Source organism: Pyrus communis, chromosome 11 (genome assembly GCF_963583255.1).
Source record: "Pyrus communis chromosome 11, drPyrComm1.1, whole genome shotgun sequence".
In the NCBI taxonomy this organism is placed as follows: Eukaryota; Viridiplantae; Streptophyta; class Magnoliopsida; order Rosales; family Rosaceae; genus Pyrus; species Pyrus communis.
The window spans coordinates 7,338,389-7,352,300 of record NC_084813.1 but is presented as its reverse complement, the minus strand read 5'-3'; the positions used below and the strand labels follow the sequence as shown (position 1 = coordinate 7,352,300).

Here is a 13,912-nt window from a genome sequence, read left to right as displayed (position 1 = left end):
TCCTGCAACATATCGTTTAACAACCAAATTGACATAAAATTTAACAGAGGTCTGATATTGCAATGAATTTATAAATTAAGGTATGACATTGTAATATTTAAAACATGAGATATGAAATTGTGGTTTGATTTATAATTAAGATAATTTTGTGTAATTTACCTTTAATTTTAATACATTGGAGTTCTAGTTAAGGGAAGAGTAAAATTTGGTATTACAAATGATTTACCATTTTTGCTCTATTTCTTCATAATAATATAGACAAAGAAACGTTCATCCTCTCTTTAATATAGCTTAACATAAAATGTCGCCTTTAATTAGGAAAAAATAAATAAAGTCACTATTTACAAGATAGAAAATTAAAAGATAAGAACATCCATTAAATTAAACAACTTTTGTGAGAAAATATAAAAAGTAATTAAAATAAACTGATTTAAGCCAGTGCCAACTACTGTGCCACGTACCCATCAGCACCCTCACCGAAATCTAATCTGTGTCACCCCATTTGGTTGGAAGACCGATGACAGGGATAAATCCAGGATTTAAATATGAGATGGACGAAACTATGAAGCAAAATATCTAAGTCATTCTTTACGGTGTTGTAATTAATTCACACAGTGTAATTATGTAAACCTAGGTATATTGTGTTTAAGATTACTTTTTATTTTAGTGATTCTTTCTTATTAAACTTTGTATTATTTTGAGATCAAGTTTCACTCTTCTCGTGGTTTACTATAAATAAAGGCAATGGGGAAATAACATCCTACAATTTTCATACACTCTGTTCTCTCCTTTCCCTCTCTCTCCACACCCTCTCTCTTTCTCCTTTCAGTAAATTGGCCACAACATGTTATCAAGCACACTTCTGACGTTGCACTAAAGAATTTGAAGGGTAATTTTTGCTGCAAACTAGTTCACAATCCTCATCACGCAATCCAGATTCTTCTAAATCACAGTTAATGGACAATTATAAGAACTACACAAATCATAACTTATCATGTTGATTTGACTATGTAATTTATGGTAATTGTTATGAGAAGCTATTTATGAAACTCAACATGTCAAACACAATTTAGTTCTTCATACAAATAATGGCTAGTTATTTAATAACAATCAAGCACAATAATAATTACTAAACATGGAATGTAATTGAAATTCATATAAAATAAAAAGGTTAAGATGTTCATTATAAGAGTACACCCTAAAGCTAGCAAAAGAGATTTAGCTTGATAAGCCGATAATTATACTATCTATTTTATCCTAATTTTGATATTAATTTATTGGTTATTTTGTGAGAATTTTGATACTTTGAAGTATATTTTCAATGTAAGATATGCAAATTTATCTTGATAAAAAAACTATCAAACTGATATATTTTGGAGTAATTCCAATTGGAGAATGTTCATGAGTCTCTCAGCTTGTTCGTATCAAAGTTTCAAATTTTTTTACCAAGCGGTTAATTTATGGCGGTGAAATAAAGGGCAAACGCGTAATGTTGTCAAACTGACATTTTGGGTTTATTTAGGCTTTTTAACGTTCAAGATGGTGTCTTTTGACAACGGGCCCTTCTAGAAATATGTTCAGTACATCTTAAGAGTTATCTTAGGCCCGTTTTGGAGGTATCTAACACCCATAACGTGGCTATTTTGTGGCTAGACAAATTTCCCTTTATTGATTAGGATTGTGTTTTCTGGTTTTTTTTCCCTTCATTTATTATGTTTCCTAGTTTTTAAAAGACATTTTGTAGGAAGGAATAAGGCTAATTAGCCATTAGGGTTCTCAATGAGAATTCGGCTTAGAGAACTTGTGATGATTCAAGTTTATTTATAAGGTGTTTTCTATCCATGTTCTTAATAATATTTTTTTTATGATTATACGTAACTAATCTTTGTTACTAGGACGAGGCCACGAGCCTTAGCAAGAACATGTAGTTTCTTTTAAATTTACTTTTGATATTATACATGCAGGTTTTGAATTATTAAATACTGTGTTTGAAATTATCTATTTGTCTTAATGCTTGATCAACATTAGATATTTAAAAAAGTAGTTTGATACAATTTTAGTCGGAGGGTTTTCCCTGAAATTGATGAAGGCTTTTTGTGGTTAATAATTGTATTTCACTTATGATGAATACCACATCTTAAGGGTTGCATGATTTTTCAAAAGGATTTTCATAAAGTTTAATGAGGCTTGCATGTTTAGATTTGATCTGAATGCCACGGATGGATTGCATGTTTGATATACATTCTAGATTGGGGGTCCAAGTAGAGCATACTTTAGGAAAACCCAACCTTCAAAATATGCATGTATAAGTCATAAGTAATTGAAAGAACTACATAAGATTGTTAAGGTGACGTCAAAATCCTAGTGCTTTTACAATTTGATTTTCAAAAGCTATTTTCTCTTATTTTATTTTACTTTTACCAAATATTTTAATTATTATTTTTTATTTTAAATTTATTTTTTTAGTGTATAAAACCAAGGCTTTTTTTATTAGTACCCCACAAATTGCTGTTTACACCCCACATACTGAAAAAACCCCACATTTACTTTTTGAACTAAACATTATCTTAATACACCTCATTTACTTACCCAGATTATCCTCACACCCCACTTGCTATCATAATATGGCAGATCCAAGGAGAAACCAATTTCGAAACGAGAAATGCAACCCTTAAATTGTGACTCTCAGGAGGCAATGCACTAAGAAGCTCAAGGCCTCCTGAAAACCCTTTCTCTGAGAGAACCAACTTCTGGGAAGAAAAATTGAGGCTTGTCTTTTTTTGTATGCATGAATGCTCCATTAACATGGTCCAATACATAGTTCTTGCAACAACCCCAAATTTTTTGTCACCATTTTTGACAGCACCCCACATATTCAAACACCAAAATTCCCCAAAAATTAAATAGGTTTTTTAATCAACTTGAACAAAACCCGGATGAAATTGTTGGCAAATTTTCAGAAGGGGTGTGCTATCCACACACCCCAAATGACTTCTCACACACCCTTTGTTAATTTTTGTCCGTTGATCTTCTTCAATTAATCCGATCCGACGGTCGAAAATTAGAAGGGTGTGTGAGAAGGAAAATGGGGTATGTGGATATCACATCCCTTTTCAGAACTGAATGATTAGAATAACCCAAAAACCAAAGTGGTGAGAGAAATAAGAATTAGGGCATCTAAGTCATTTCATATTAGGGCATACAGGTATTTGATATTTAAATTTTATGTGGGTGTATTCATCAATATATGGGATGTCAATAAAATAACCCTAAAACCAATCTTTTCCAAAACTTTGTTTCAAGTGATTAATTAAGATTTGGTTTTACATAAATTATTTTAAATAATCTATGTGGAGACAACTTTGCATGAGTATTCTTATTACAATAATCTTGTTCTCTTATAAGTATTTTTATTCCTACTTTAGTAGTGATAGAAATCCTATCATAGCTCATGATCAAACTAAAGTCAAACATGATTGAACTCGATGACATGAAAGAAATCTTGAAACTCCAACTGAGTACCAGGTGTCCAGCCCTGGTTTCCTAATTGAAATTTCAGTAAGGTATGACTTGATTTTGTGCGTCTGTCTCCAAGTCTAATATATGAGTGAAGAAACCTTTAATAATGGATAATGCTAATGAGATCGTCTATTTAAATTTTATTTTGTAAATTATACAGTGTGGTTGTTGATAATTGAATTATTAAATAAATATTTATTAGTATGTTTATTTCTTATTAATGAACCACTACATAATTTATAATTATAGTTTGAAAAATTAATCTATCTAACATTACTCTTAATTTATGCCGTTAGGGATGACAATTATAACCGTGAAACTCGATAACCGTGGATAACTACCCGAATGGATTGGATTTAGGTATGAAAATTCGGGTATATTTTGGGTATGGGGAAAAATCGTGAATATTATTCAGTTATGGTTTTGGATATGGTTGTAGGGGTCCCCAATCCATATCCATACCCGAATCCAAACCGAATAATATATAATATAATTATGTATAATATTAAAGTATTATATAATATATGTATGTGTGTGTGCGCGCGTGTATGCATTATTCACCGAATTCATTACCTTGAGAATACAAAAATTGCATTGTATGAGTTGCATTTTATGGCCAAGTTCAATAGTTTTGATATGAATCAAAATCTATGAGAATTTAATGGTATTTATGAGCCATATCAAAGATCAACCAACATTATCAATGTTTAGCTTTAATTTTCATGCTCCACAAGATCCATTAATTAAATTATTTTATACATCAAATATTTAATAATGAAATTAATATTTACTAAATTATCATGCGTTAATTGGCCGAATATATTTTTTGTACTAACGAAGATGGATACAACCGTTAATCGATGAGGAATTCGTTATCCGGTGGGTATGGTCATGGATAATACCCGATGGTTAATTTGCGGTTATGGATATAATTAATTTTCGTAGTTATGGGAATGGATATAACATTTCCGTCTCCAAATCGATCCGTTGCCATCCCTATATGCCGTGACCTTTTTAAATCCCTCTCCCTTTCTTTATTAGACCATCTCCAACGGTTGGGCTAAAAGCCAAATATTTTAACTCGGAAAATTTAGCTTTTAGCTCAGAAACAATTTTTCTGCTCCAACCGTTCTAGTCTAAAATTTTAGCCCGGGATTATTAAAGAATGAACTTAGACTATTTTTTTAGTTAAATTAATTTTTTTTTAAAATAAATATATAGACTATCGTAAATTAATTTTATTAACATTTTAATCTAAAAAAATTTAACTTTCGATAAATATTGGGTGGAGTCCACTCCGATTTATGGGCTAAATTTTGGGAGGAATTTGACATTGGTTTAGCATTTAGCATTTAGTCCAAATTTTCCCCTTGGGTTGAAGTGGGTTTGGGGGAAAATTTTAGGAGGTAATTTGGTTTTTAGCCCACCATTGAAGTTAGTCTTAGTCCACATGCCAATAGGAATTCCAAAAACCCATTCCTTGTAGGAAGAGGAGAGCAGCACAGCATCGAATTATTCCAAAGTTTGCACAAAATCAGCAAAACCCACTAATTATTGGCCCAAAGTCCAATCTTGCATCGACCACGCACAAATCACGCATAGCCACTTCCTCGAGCTTTTCTTGTAATTAATTCTTCTTGAAAATCTATATTTCGAACTATGATTATAGGATGTCATTCACTATTATGATTTGATGTTATTATTCTTTGCTTAAAAATTAGAGGTATTATGTTCGAATATCGTGAATGATAAATTTGATACCAAATTAGGTTGTCCATTGTATGACTTAGAGTGTAAAAATATCAATGTACTAACAAAAAAAAAAAACTATGATTATAGGAAAATAATAAGAAGACCAAATTTTTAAACAAAATTTTGTAAATGAAATGATGTGGTTGTTGATAATTGGATTATTACGTGAGTGTTTATCAATGTGTTTATTTTTTGTTGGTGACACATCATTTGATTTGTAAAATTGGTTTAAGAATTTAATCTCTTTAGCATTATCTTATCTATAAAACTCACATAAAACACATCAAATCTAACTATTTAAAATAAAACCATAATAATTTAATAGATAAAAAATGTACAAAATATATGTCAAACATCAACACACGGTAATCACGATAACATATCATATAGTTGTTTTAACAAACGTATTGTTGTTTGAGCTCAAAATCATAAGTTTATTTTTCAGTCTACTTCACCACATACAACCTGATCGATTTGGTTGATTGGGACACACTCCACAACACATGCATCCATGTTGAATTGTAGCCCAAAGTCGTCCACATATGATAATATTCCCATGCAATATTGCTTATCCTCCCAACCACCATCCACCGGATGCCATAATAAACTAAGAAAATTATTGCCGACCACAAAGGAACAGTAGCAACAGGAAAATAATAAAGTAATAATGTATTAAGAAATTGAAGGAATACTCAATCAAGATGCCCATTTGCACATGGGTTTCCACTTTCCACTTGCCAAAAGGATCGATATATAAGATCTGCTTTCAATTTACGATTTTTCAACCCCTTTTTGAATTCTGATTGGTTATGTAATGTGCATTTGTTTGATTTGATGTTTTTCTGTCGCTCCCACGAGTTACAAATTTTATAGGAAAAAAAATAATAAAAATGGATTCAATACTTTTGGGTGGAGATCAAAGGGGATGGACTAGTCATTTATCCTTGAAGATGAATCATAGTTGGATGTTTTATATTTCGTTTCAATGATAATTTTTTTTAAACAACATTTTAATGAGATTTTTGTAGGTGCTAAAGTGTGGAATGCAGTTTTATACATATTTTATTTTATTTTACTTTTATAGAAGAAATGGTATATTATTAAAAGAGATGAATAGACGGCTTGGACATGACATTATATATGGATAAATAATTTTTAATGACCGTTAACATGAGAGCTAATATGATCTGGAAAGAATAACGCATAACCAACGATAGATAATTAAGGTTCAACCATCAATAGGACAATGACTATAATATAAATCAGCTGCAAAATTAACATAACACGATAGATTTATAACGAGAGCACACTCAAGAACTTAAACTAAAACCCCGCTTATACGCATAACAGTTAACTCGTTACGAGGCGTCAAATGTGATGGAATCCATGCACTTGAGTGTGTCCATCAGTCCAGTCGCCGGCACCTTCTGTGAAGGTGTCCACCGCAACCATGTGGCTCTGCATGCTAAGACTCAAAGGTTGATCCTACGGTTTATGAGTCACCCTCAAACCGACATCGTATAAGCAACCCATATGTGAAACACATGCATTTTGAATGGCTTGTCTATAAGTATAACCTCCCCCGGAAAATAGTACCTGAAATCCCAAGCTAAGGATCGGTATTTCTAAGACTTTAGTGAATTCATGTAAAATAATTAGCATTTTTAATTAACATTTAAGAGTAGTGAATAAAAAAAGAAAAAAAAATTAACATTTAAGAGTACGCGTCAGATGTTTACAAACACCAAGAAATTCCTATATTCTTCGAGTTTATGGAATTAATATTGCCAGGCAAATATCTATTTGTTACACTCAAATAATTTAATTTTTATCATCTTTTAATCCCAAAATAGTGTACTAGTCTAAAAATTAAATTATAATTTGGCTATGTTTTGAAATAAGATATTTGAAAGGGGCTTAAAATAAAAACTGTTCGAACTATTTTTTTTAATTACAAAATTTTAAACTAATCTACACTAATGAGAGTGAGAGGGATAGAACTCAAAATATAGTGAGGTGAAGAATAACTACCAAAGTTATCTACCACTTACAAAAACTATTCAATTTGTTCTTATGTATCAAACCATAAATTTGTCTCAATATCCTTGAGTTAGGTACCCTGATCAGATAACAATGTTTCTCAGAATGTGGTTTAGATTTCAAATGAACTGTACTGAAACTTGCATCTGGTTGGAGGATGGGCCACGTTGGCTTGCGTCTTCTTACCTTCAGAATGATGTTGCAAAGTTACGAAGTCCTAATGTATGAACCTTTAACCAAGAGCCATTTCTATAAACAAATAAAAGGAAGAAAAAAATGGAAAAGAAAGAAGGAAACAAAGTTAATTTTTATCCACAATAAATCATTTTGATCATTCTATGAAAAATTTGTCAATATCTTCATTAAGTGAAGAGATTGGTTTGACAAAAATATTTTTGAAAAGTTGGTCACGTGGTCCTTCACGTGACAATTTAACGAGGATATTGATTCTTCATAGAAGAACAAAAATGATTTACAGTAGACAAACTCAGGGACCACTGCTATTGATTTTCATTGTTAGAGACCAAAATAAATAGTTATGCTAATTCAAAAACCATTTTAACTAGAAAGTCTTGTTTTATTGCATTGAGATTTGAGAGGTAGCAGAGTTCGGATTCTAATCCTAGCTCATTATCTAATTTATTATTGGAGTCGACTTCAAATACAACAAAACTACATACTATCATGGAGTAGGTACTAAATAATGTACACTATTAGTGATGAAATCCTTCATTTATTTGGTACATTTAAACGATGTTCGATTCAAATAATTTATTGTAAAAATAATCCTCAAATGAAAATTACAAAATTAAACAATTCTGATTATGAAATTTTTAGGATAAAAAAATACATAACTCGCAAGTGAAGTATGAGTTTATCTCCAAAATGAGGATATAAAAGTATTTTTATTTTCACGTAATCCCAAGTCTCAATCAATCAATCAATCGCAAATAATAGTATATTATATTAATAGAGAGTCAATGAAGCGTTGTTTTTTTTGTGAAGATTGCCTTGGCAGCGGGTTTTCTAGCTATGGACCAAATTAAGAAAGAGTTACGTAATATAGAAAAAGATTGTCTACTCTCTTATTTTCGGTATTCTTCTGTACTTTCTTATTTTGTATGATCACAATTAAGTTACGTTAATATTTTATATTATTTTTTATAGAGATAATAAGACAAAAATAAACAGTAATATAAAATGTTGATATGATTTAATTGTGACCACACAAACATGAGGGCATCGGAAGTGGAAGGGCAAACAATCATTGTCCTCGTAATATATGCATGTTTTACAAACTTCGAGGAAGGTGGTGCGTAGCCAAAGGATACCTCTAAACCTTCCAATAATGTCATTCACGTGGTTTACTACAAACTCGGAGGTTTTTCCATGTCGGCCAGCAGTATATAAACCAGTGCTCAATCCCTGGGATCTCAACTCAAACCCTTCCAACCCTTCTCTCTCAGCATAAACACTCTGAGAGTCACGATGAATAACAAACTCACAGTGCTGCTGGTTCTGCTATGTGCAGCTAATTTCCACGTCACCTTATCATTTGTCACAGATGGTAAGCTCTCCTCTGTTATTTATGCTGTTTTTATCTCCTTATTTATAGACGATTTTCATACAGCTCCTAGGTAGGAGGTTGTCATAAATATTGAAGTCTTTTATTATAAGCGATCTCCATCTGCTTCTGGTTTAGTCCCTATGCAATAAGTGAGAGATTTTTAAGTGTATCAAAACATAGTTCGACACATTAAGTGTTATAACATAAGTAGAAGAAAATTGTGAAATATACCCTTACAGTTATGTCGTCTATTTATATTATAATACATAGTATACTATCTTGTGTTTCGGATACACAAAAACTTCTCGCAGTGAGTTCAGACACTCTTTTAACTCAATGAAGATGTTGTTTTCATTGATTTCTTACTTGTAAAGTCCTGCAAATAATAAATTTCTTCTCCTAAGTTTTTAATACCACGATAGCTAGAATTCAGGCTAAGCCATAAATGAGTCATACGAAATTATTGTTTACAGGAGTCAAATTTAAGAACCTACAACTATAAATAATGAAAAATACCACAAAAACGTAAGACTAGTTAGTAATTTCTTCTTCTAAATTGAAAGAAAAAGAAATATGAAAATGCCCTACTGCGTGGGAGAAAGTCTTCTTCGGGATCATATGCATATATTTTTGGTTGGCTATGTGTTCATTTCTTTCAGTGCCCAAAAAACATTTGAGCTAGCTGCTTAGTTTATGAATATCATTTTCGATCATGTTGAAGGATGGTAGCTACATTTAGTGTTACGATTTAGTGATATTTATCATCACTTTTAAGTGAAAATTTTTAAATTCGACTTCGTAGCTCATAAATCGATATCAAATAACTTTGACACATTGTCTTAGTCCAACTTACACATCATTTAATCTACCTACCGTAACACCAAATTGACACTAAAATATACATGATATTTTTACACGTAAAAAGGGCCCTAGACTATCTTTTTGCACATGGAAATCTTGTCGGGCGGAGCTGTACATCTTGTTTGCATGGCTGGCAGCACCACTATCGTTTTCATCTTATTCCCAAGTTGTACTTAATACGTGATAAACTAAAATACCCTTATTGTTGACATTTTATACACTCAAAACTCAAAAGGATGATCGATACAATCAATCGGCTATCTAATTTGGGTACTAGGCAAGTCCTAGATAAGGATTTTGTCCCCCATAAGGTCATCGACAAGATTTGATCAACTATGTGGGTGCCACCTTTGATCAAATATTGATCATTAACCATATCATTATCATGTGACTACTAAATACTTTTTAGTGGTGTCACATGTGAACTTGTTCATACTTGCATAACAATTCATTTATAAATAACATATCACACATACAAGAAATTTGCAGGCAATTCAATTGATTTAAAATATTTACTCTTGTGACCGGTGTCTTATGTTTGAACTCTTTTTACAAATATAAATGATACACACTAGATTTATAAAATTACTAAAATTATAAACGTGAATGACTAATTCGAACATATCTGTATTACATTATATTATTTGATTTTCTAATTAATTGGCAATAGATTTATTATAGGTTTTGACATTGGCACATCACCCCATGTTCATATATCACAATTACTATTTTTATTGTTGGGGGAGAAACTAGAAAACAAGCAACAATGTGATCACATCACATGATCGGTCGATACATAACATGTGATCCTCTCGTGGCATCAATAATATGATTTAATATTAGGAGCAAAGGCAAATACAATCTCACATGTTACTAAAACTTACTAACTTTAGCTTTCGGTGGTCCTTTTCATTTCATATTATTTCTTAAAATTAATTTTATTAAGAGTTTTGGCCTTTAAATGATGTGGTATGTGACAACAATATGTGAACAAATTAAATATTGTCATGTCAGTTAGCGGTCACAACTGTAAGATTTGTTTGAGTGAATTTACATGTTATTGATCATAACCCTATTCACTTCTCAGGCTTATTACCCAACGGCAACTTCGAGTACGGTCCAAAGCATTCAGAACTCAAAGGCACAGTAGTGACGAACCCTAATGCAATTCCCAACTGGGAAATATCAGGCTTTGTCGAGTACATAAAATCAGGTCAAAAACAAGGTGACATGCTGCTGGTCGTCCCTGAGGGCGGCTTCGCAGTGAGGCTCGGGAAGGAGGCCTTGATCAAGCAGAAGTTGAAGCTCACAAAAGGCGGCTTCTACTCCATCACATTCACCGCTGGTCGGACGTGCGGGCAGGAGGAGAAGCTGAACGTGTCCGTCAATCCCAACGTTGAAGAAAATGACTGGGGAATAATACCAATCCAGACAATGTACAGCTGCAATGGATGGGATTCGTATGCATGGGGTTTTAATGCAGATTTTGATGACGTTGAGCTTGTGATCCATAACCCTGGGGGGGAGGAAGATCCTGCTTGTGGCCCACTTATTGATTCTGTTGCTTTGAAGCTCTTGGAACCTCCTAAACGTACTAGAGGTAAAAAGTTGTGGTTTTTTGTTTGCTCTTGTTAATATGAATAATTTATAGCGTCAAGTATATCGTCCAAGTGATAATTTGGTAACATAACTTGTCAGATCTAAATTATTATTTTTTAAATATCATATGCGGAATTTAAGAAAAATTTCATTGGTACTATATTGATACTTTTTTTTTTATTGAGCTCTATTAATACATTACTAACCACATTATGGATTGCCTTCTTTTTAAGATTGAACTAACTTGTAACCCAAGTCCATTGTACGTGAATTTGATATGACACGTAATAACAATATGACGTATACATATGTTACAAACATTTAATGTTGTCATTTTTTATACCAGAAACAGTTACTTATCTTTTTGTTCAATTATTATTTTTCCAGCCAACTTGTTGAAAAATGGAAACTTTGAAGAAGGGCCCTATGTGTTGCCCACCGCATCATGGGGAGTCCTAATCCCACCCCGCACAGAAGACGACCACAGCCCACTCCCAGGCTGGATCATCGAGTCTCTCAAGGCCGTTAAGTACATTGACTCCAAGCACTTCTTCGTACCCGAAGGCCGTAGAGCCATCGAGCTTGTCGGCGGCAAAGAAAGCGCATTGGCCCAAGTCGTCTTCACCAAGCCTGGCAAGCTCTACGCCCTTACATTCTCCATAGGTGACTCCAACAACGCCTGCGAAGGCTCCCTCATCGTCGAGGCGTTTGCCGGCAAAGACACCCTCAAGGTGCCGTACCAGTCCAAAGGCAAAGGTGGGTTCAAGCGCGCGAGGCTCCTTTTCACCGCCGTGGGGCCTCGAACCAGGATCATGTTCTACAGCACGTTTTACACCATGTCCGCCGACCACTCTGGGTCTCTGTGCGGCCCCATCATTGACGATGTGAAGTTGCTTAGCGTTCGTAAAGTACGTGTTTGATGAAATGCCTCTCAGAAAAAGTTATGCGGCTAGTTTGGTCTTTTAGCTGATTTAAGTTATATATTTTATGTTATATGGAAAGTGGGGTTTCTGAATTTTACTTTTGTTGTTGTAGTAGGAGGTAGATGTGTATTACGAGCTTAACCACACGAGTGTTATCTATATACATGATGTGCACCAATGTTTAAAATATCAACGAAGTTGTCGATATTCCTTTCGAAATATCTGTAAAATCAAAAATTGATATGGAAAGCGAGTGTGAAATGCAAACTTCATCCTACATTGGTGAGATATCGAAAAATTCATAAACATGGACGATGTTTACCGTTTCAATACAGAAATTTCGCCAAAACCATTACAAATTTCAACTTTTGAATTTTTTGAGAAGTTTTTCTCTAATTTCGAATAAGATGAGTTGTTATGTCCACGCCAAATTGGAGCTTTCCATCTTCAAATTGACACTTGATCTCTCCATCTTCAAGTTTGTGCACCGGTTTCTTTTGTTGCTTATCCTTAATCTCTAAAATGTATTTGTATTACTGATCCAGAATTTTAAATCTTTTAATATCTTTATTTATTTAAGATCTTAATCGTTATCTCCTATTATATTAATGTTATTTTACATAATCAAATGATGTGTTGGATTTGATTTTTCTGTTGAGATTGTTCTTTAAAGTTCTAGGACCGGTACTAGTTTAACCGGTACTAGTTTAACTTACCAAATCATAGAATTTTAAGAACAATCTCAATAGGAAAATATCCTACTTAAAAATCTAATGTCAATTTTAATTCTCAAGTTAATTACATCATACACACCGCACAAAAATATCCTACACATATGCAAATAAATAAACAAATAAAATTTGCACAACAGATGTAGGATTTAACGAGGCAAAACCCAAAACTAAGAGAATCATTGGGCTCCCAAGTTAGGACAAATACTAAGGGAAATGAGTACATAAAGACTTAGTTTGTTGTATTCTTATAGGGTCAATGAGTGTAGCTGTAAAAAATCATCAAAATCGGAGTTAATATAACCGTTAAATCATGATTTTTCGTTTATAGCCGTCGAAAAGGTTTGTCCTGTTACTTAATCTCTGCATGTTTGTTTTTTGCGATTTTTGGCGTATGGGATCTCCAAGCATATACAAACAAGTTTGACGGTTGGATCTTTGAAATTAGTTTCGTGCAATGCGTATCCCATCAAAACATTGGATTCACTAACATTTGTAATTTATTTATACTTTCATCAAGTATAACATAAGATTTTGTGGTATCAACTTTTGTAAATATTTTAAATCGATGATCGAATGAGTTTATTGCATTCATATAAGATCAAGGAGTGTAGTTGTAAACAATCATCAAATTTGGAGTTAAAATAACCGTTAAATCGTGATTTTTCGTTTATAGCCGTCGAAAAGGTTTGTCCCGTTACTTAATCTCTGCATATTTGTTTTTTTGCGATTTTTGGCCTATGGGATCTCCAAGCATATACAAACAAGTTTGACGGTTCGATTTTTGAAATTAGTTTTGTACAATGCGTATCTCGTCAAAACTTTAGATTCACTAACACTTAGAATTTATTTATACTTTCATCAAGGATAACATAAGATTTTGTGGTATCCACTTGTGTAAATATTTTAAATTGACGATC

General features: G+C 32.8%; 1 protein-coding gene across 1 annotated transcript; it reads left to right on the top strand.

The window, feature by feature from the left end:
• The first annotated feature begins 8,762 nt into the window (after positions 1 to 8,762).
• On the top strand, positions 8,763 to 12,540 carry LOC137709565 (BIIDXI-like protein At5g11420). Its single transcript, XM_068448644.1, has 3 exons — positions 8,763 to 8,878; positions 10,827 to 11,339; positions 11,726 to 12,540. Exons 1-3 carry the CDS (start codon positions 8,800 to 8,802, stop codon positions 12,256 to 12,258), a joined length of 1,125 nt encoding a protein of 374 aa, XP_068304745.1. The 5' UTR covers positions 8,763 to 8,799; the 3' UTR covers positions 12,259 to 12,540.
• Positions 12,541 to 13,912: the final 1,372 nt, after the last annotated feature.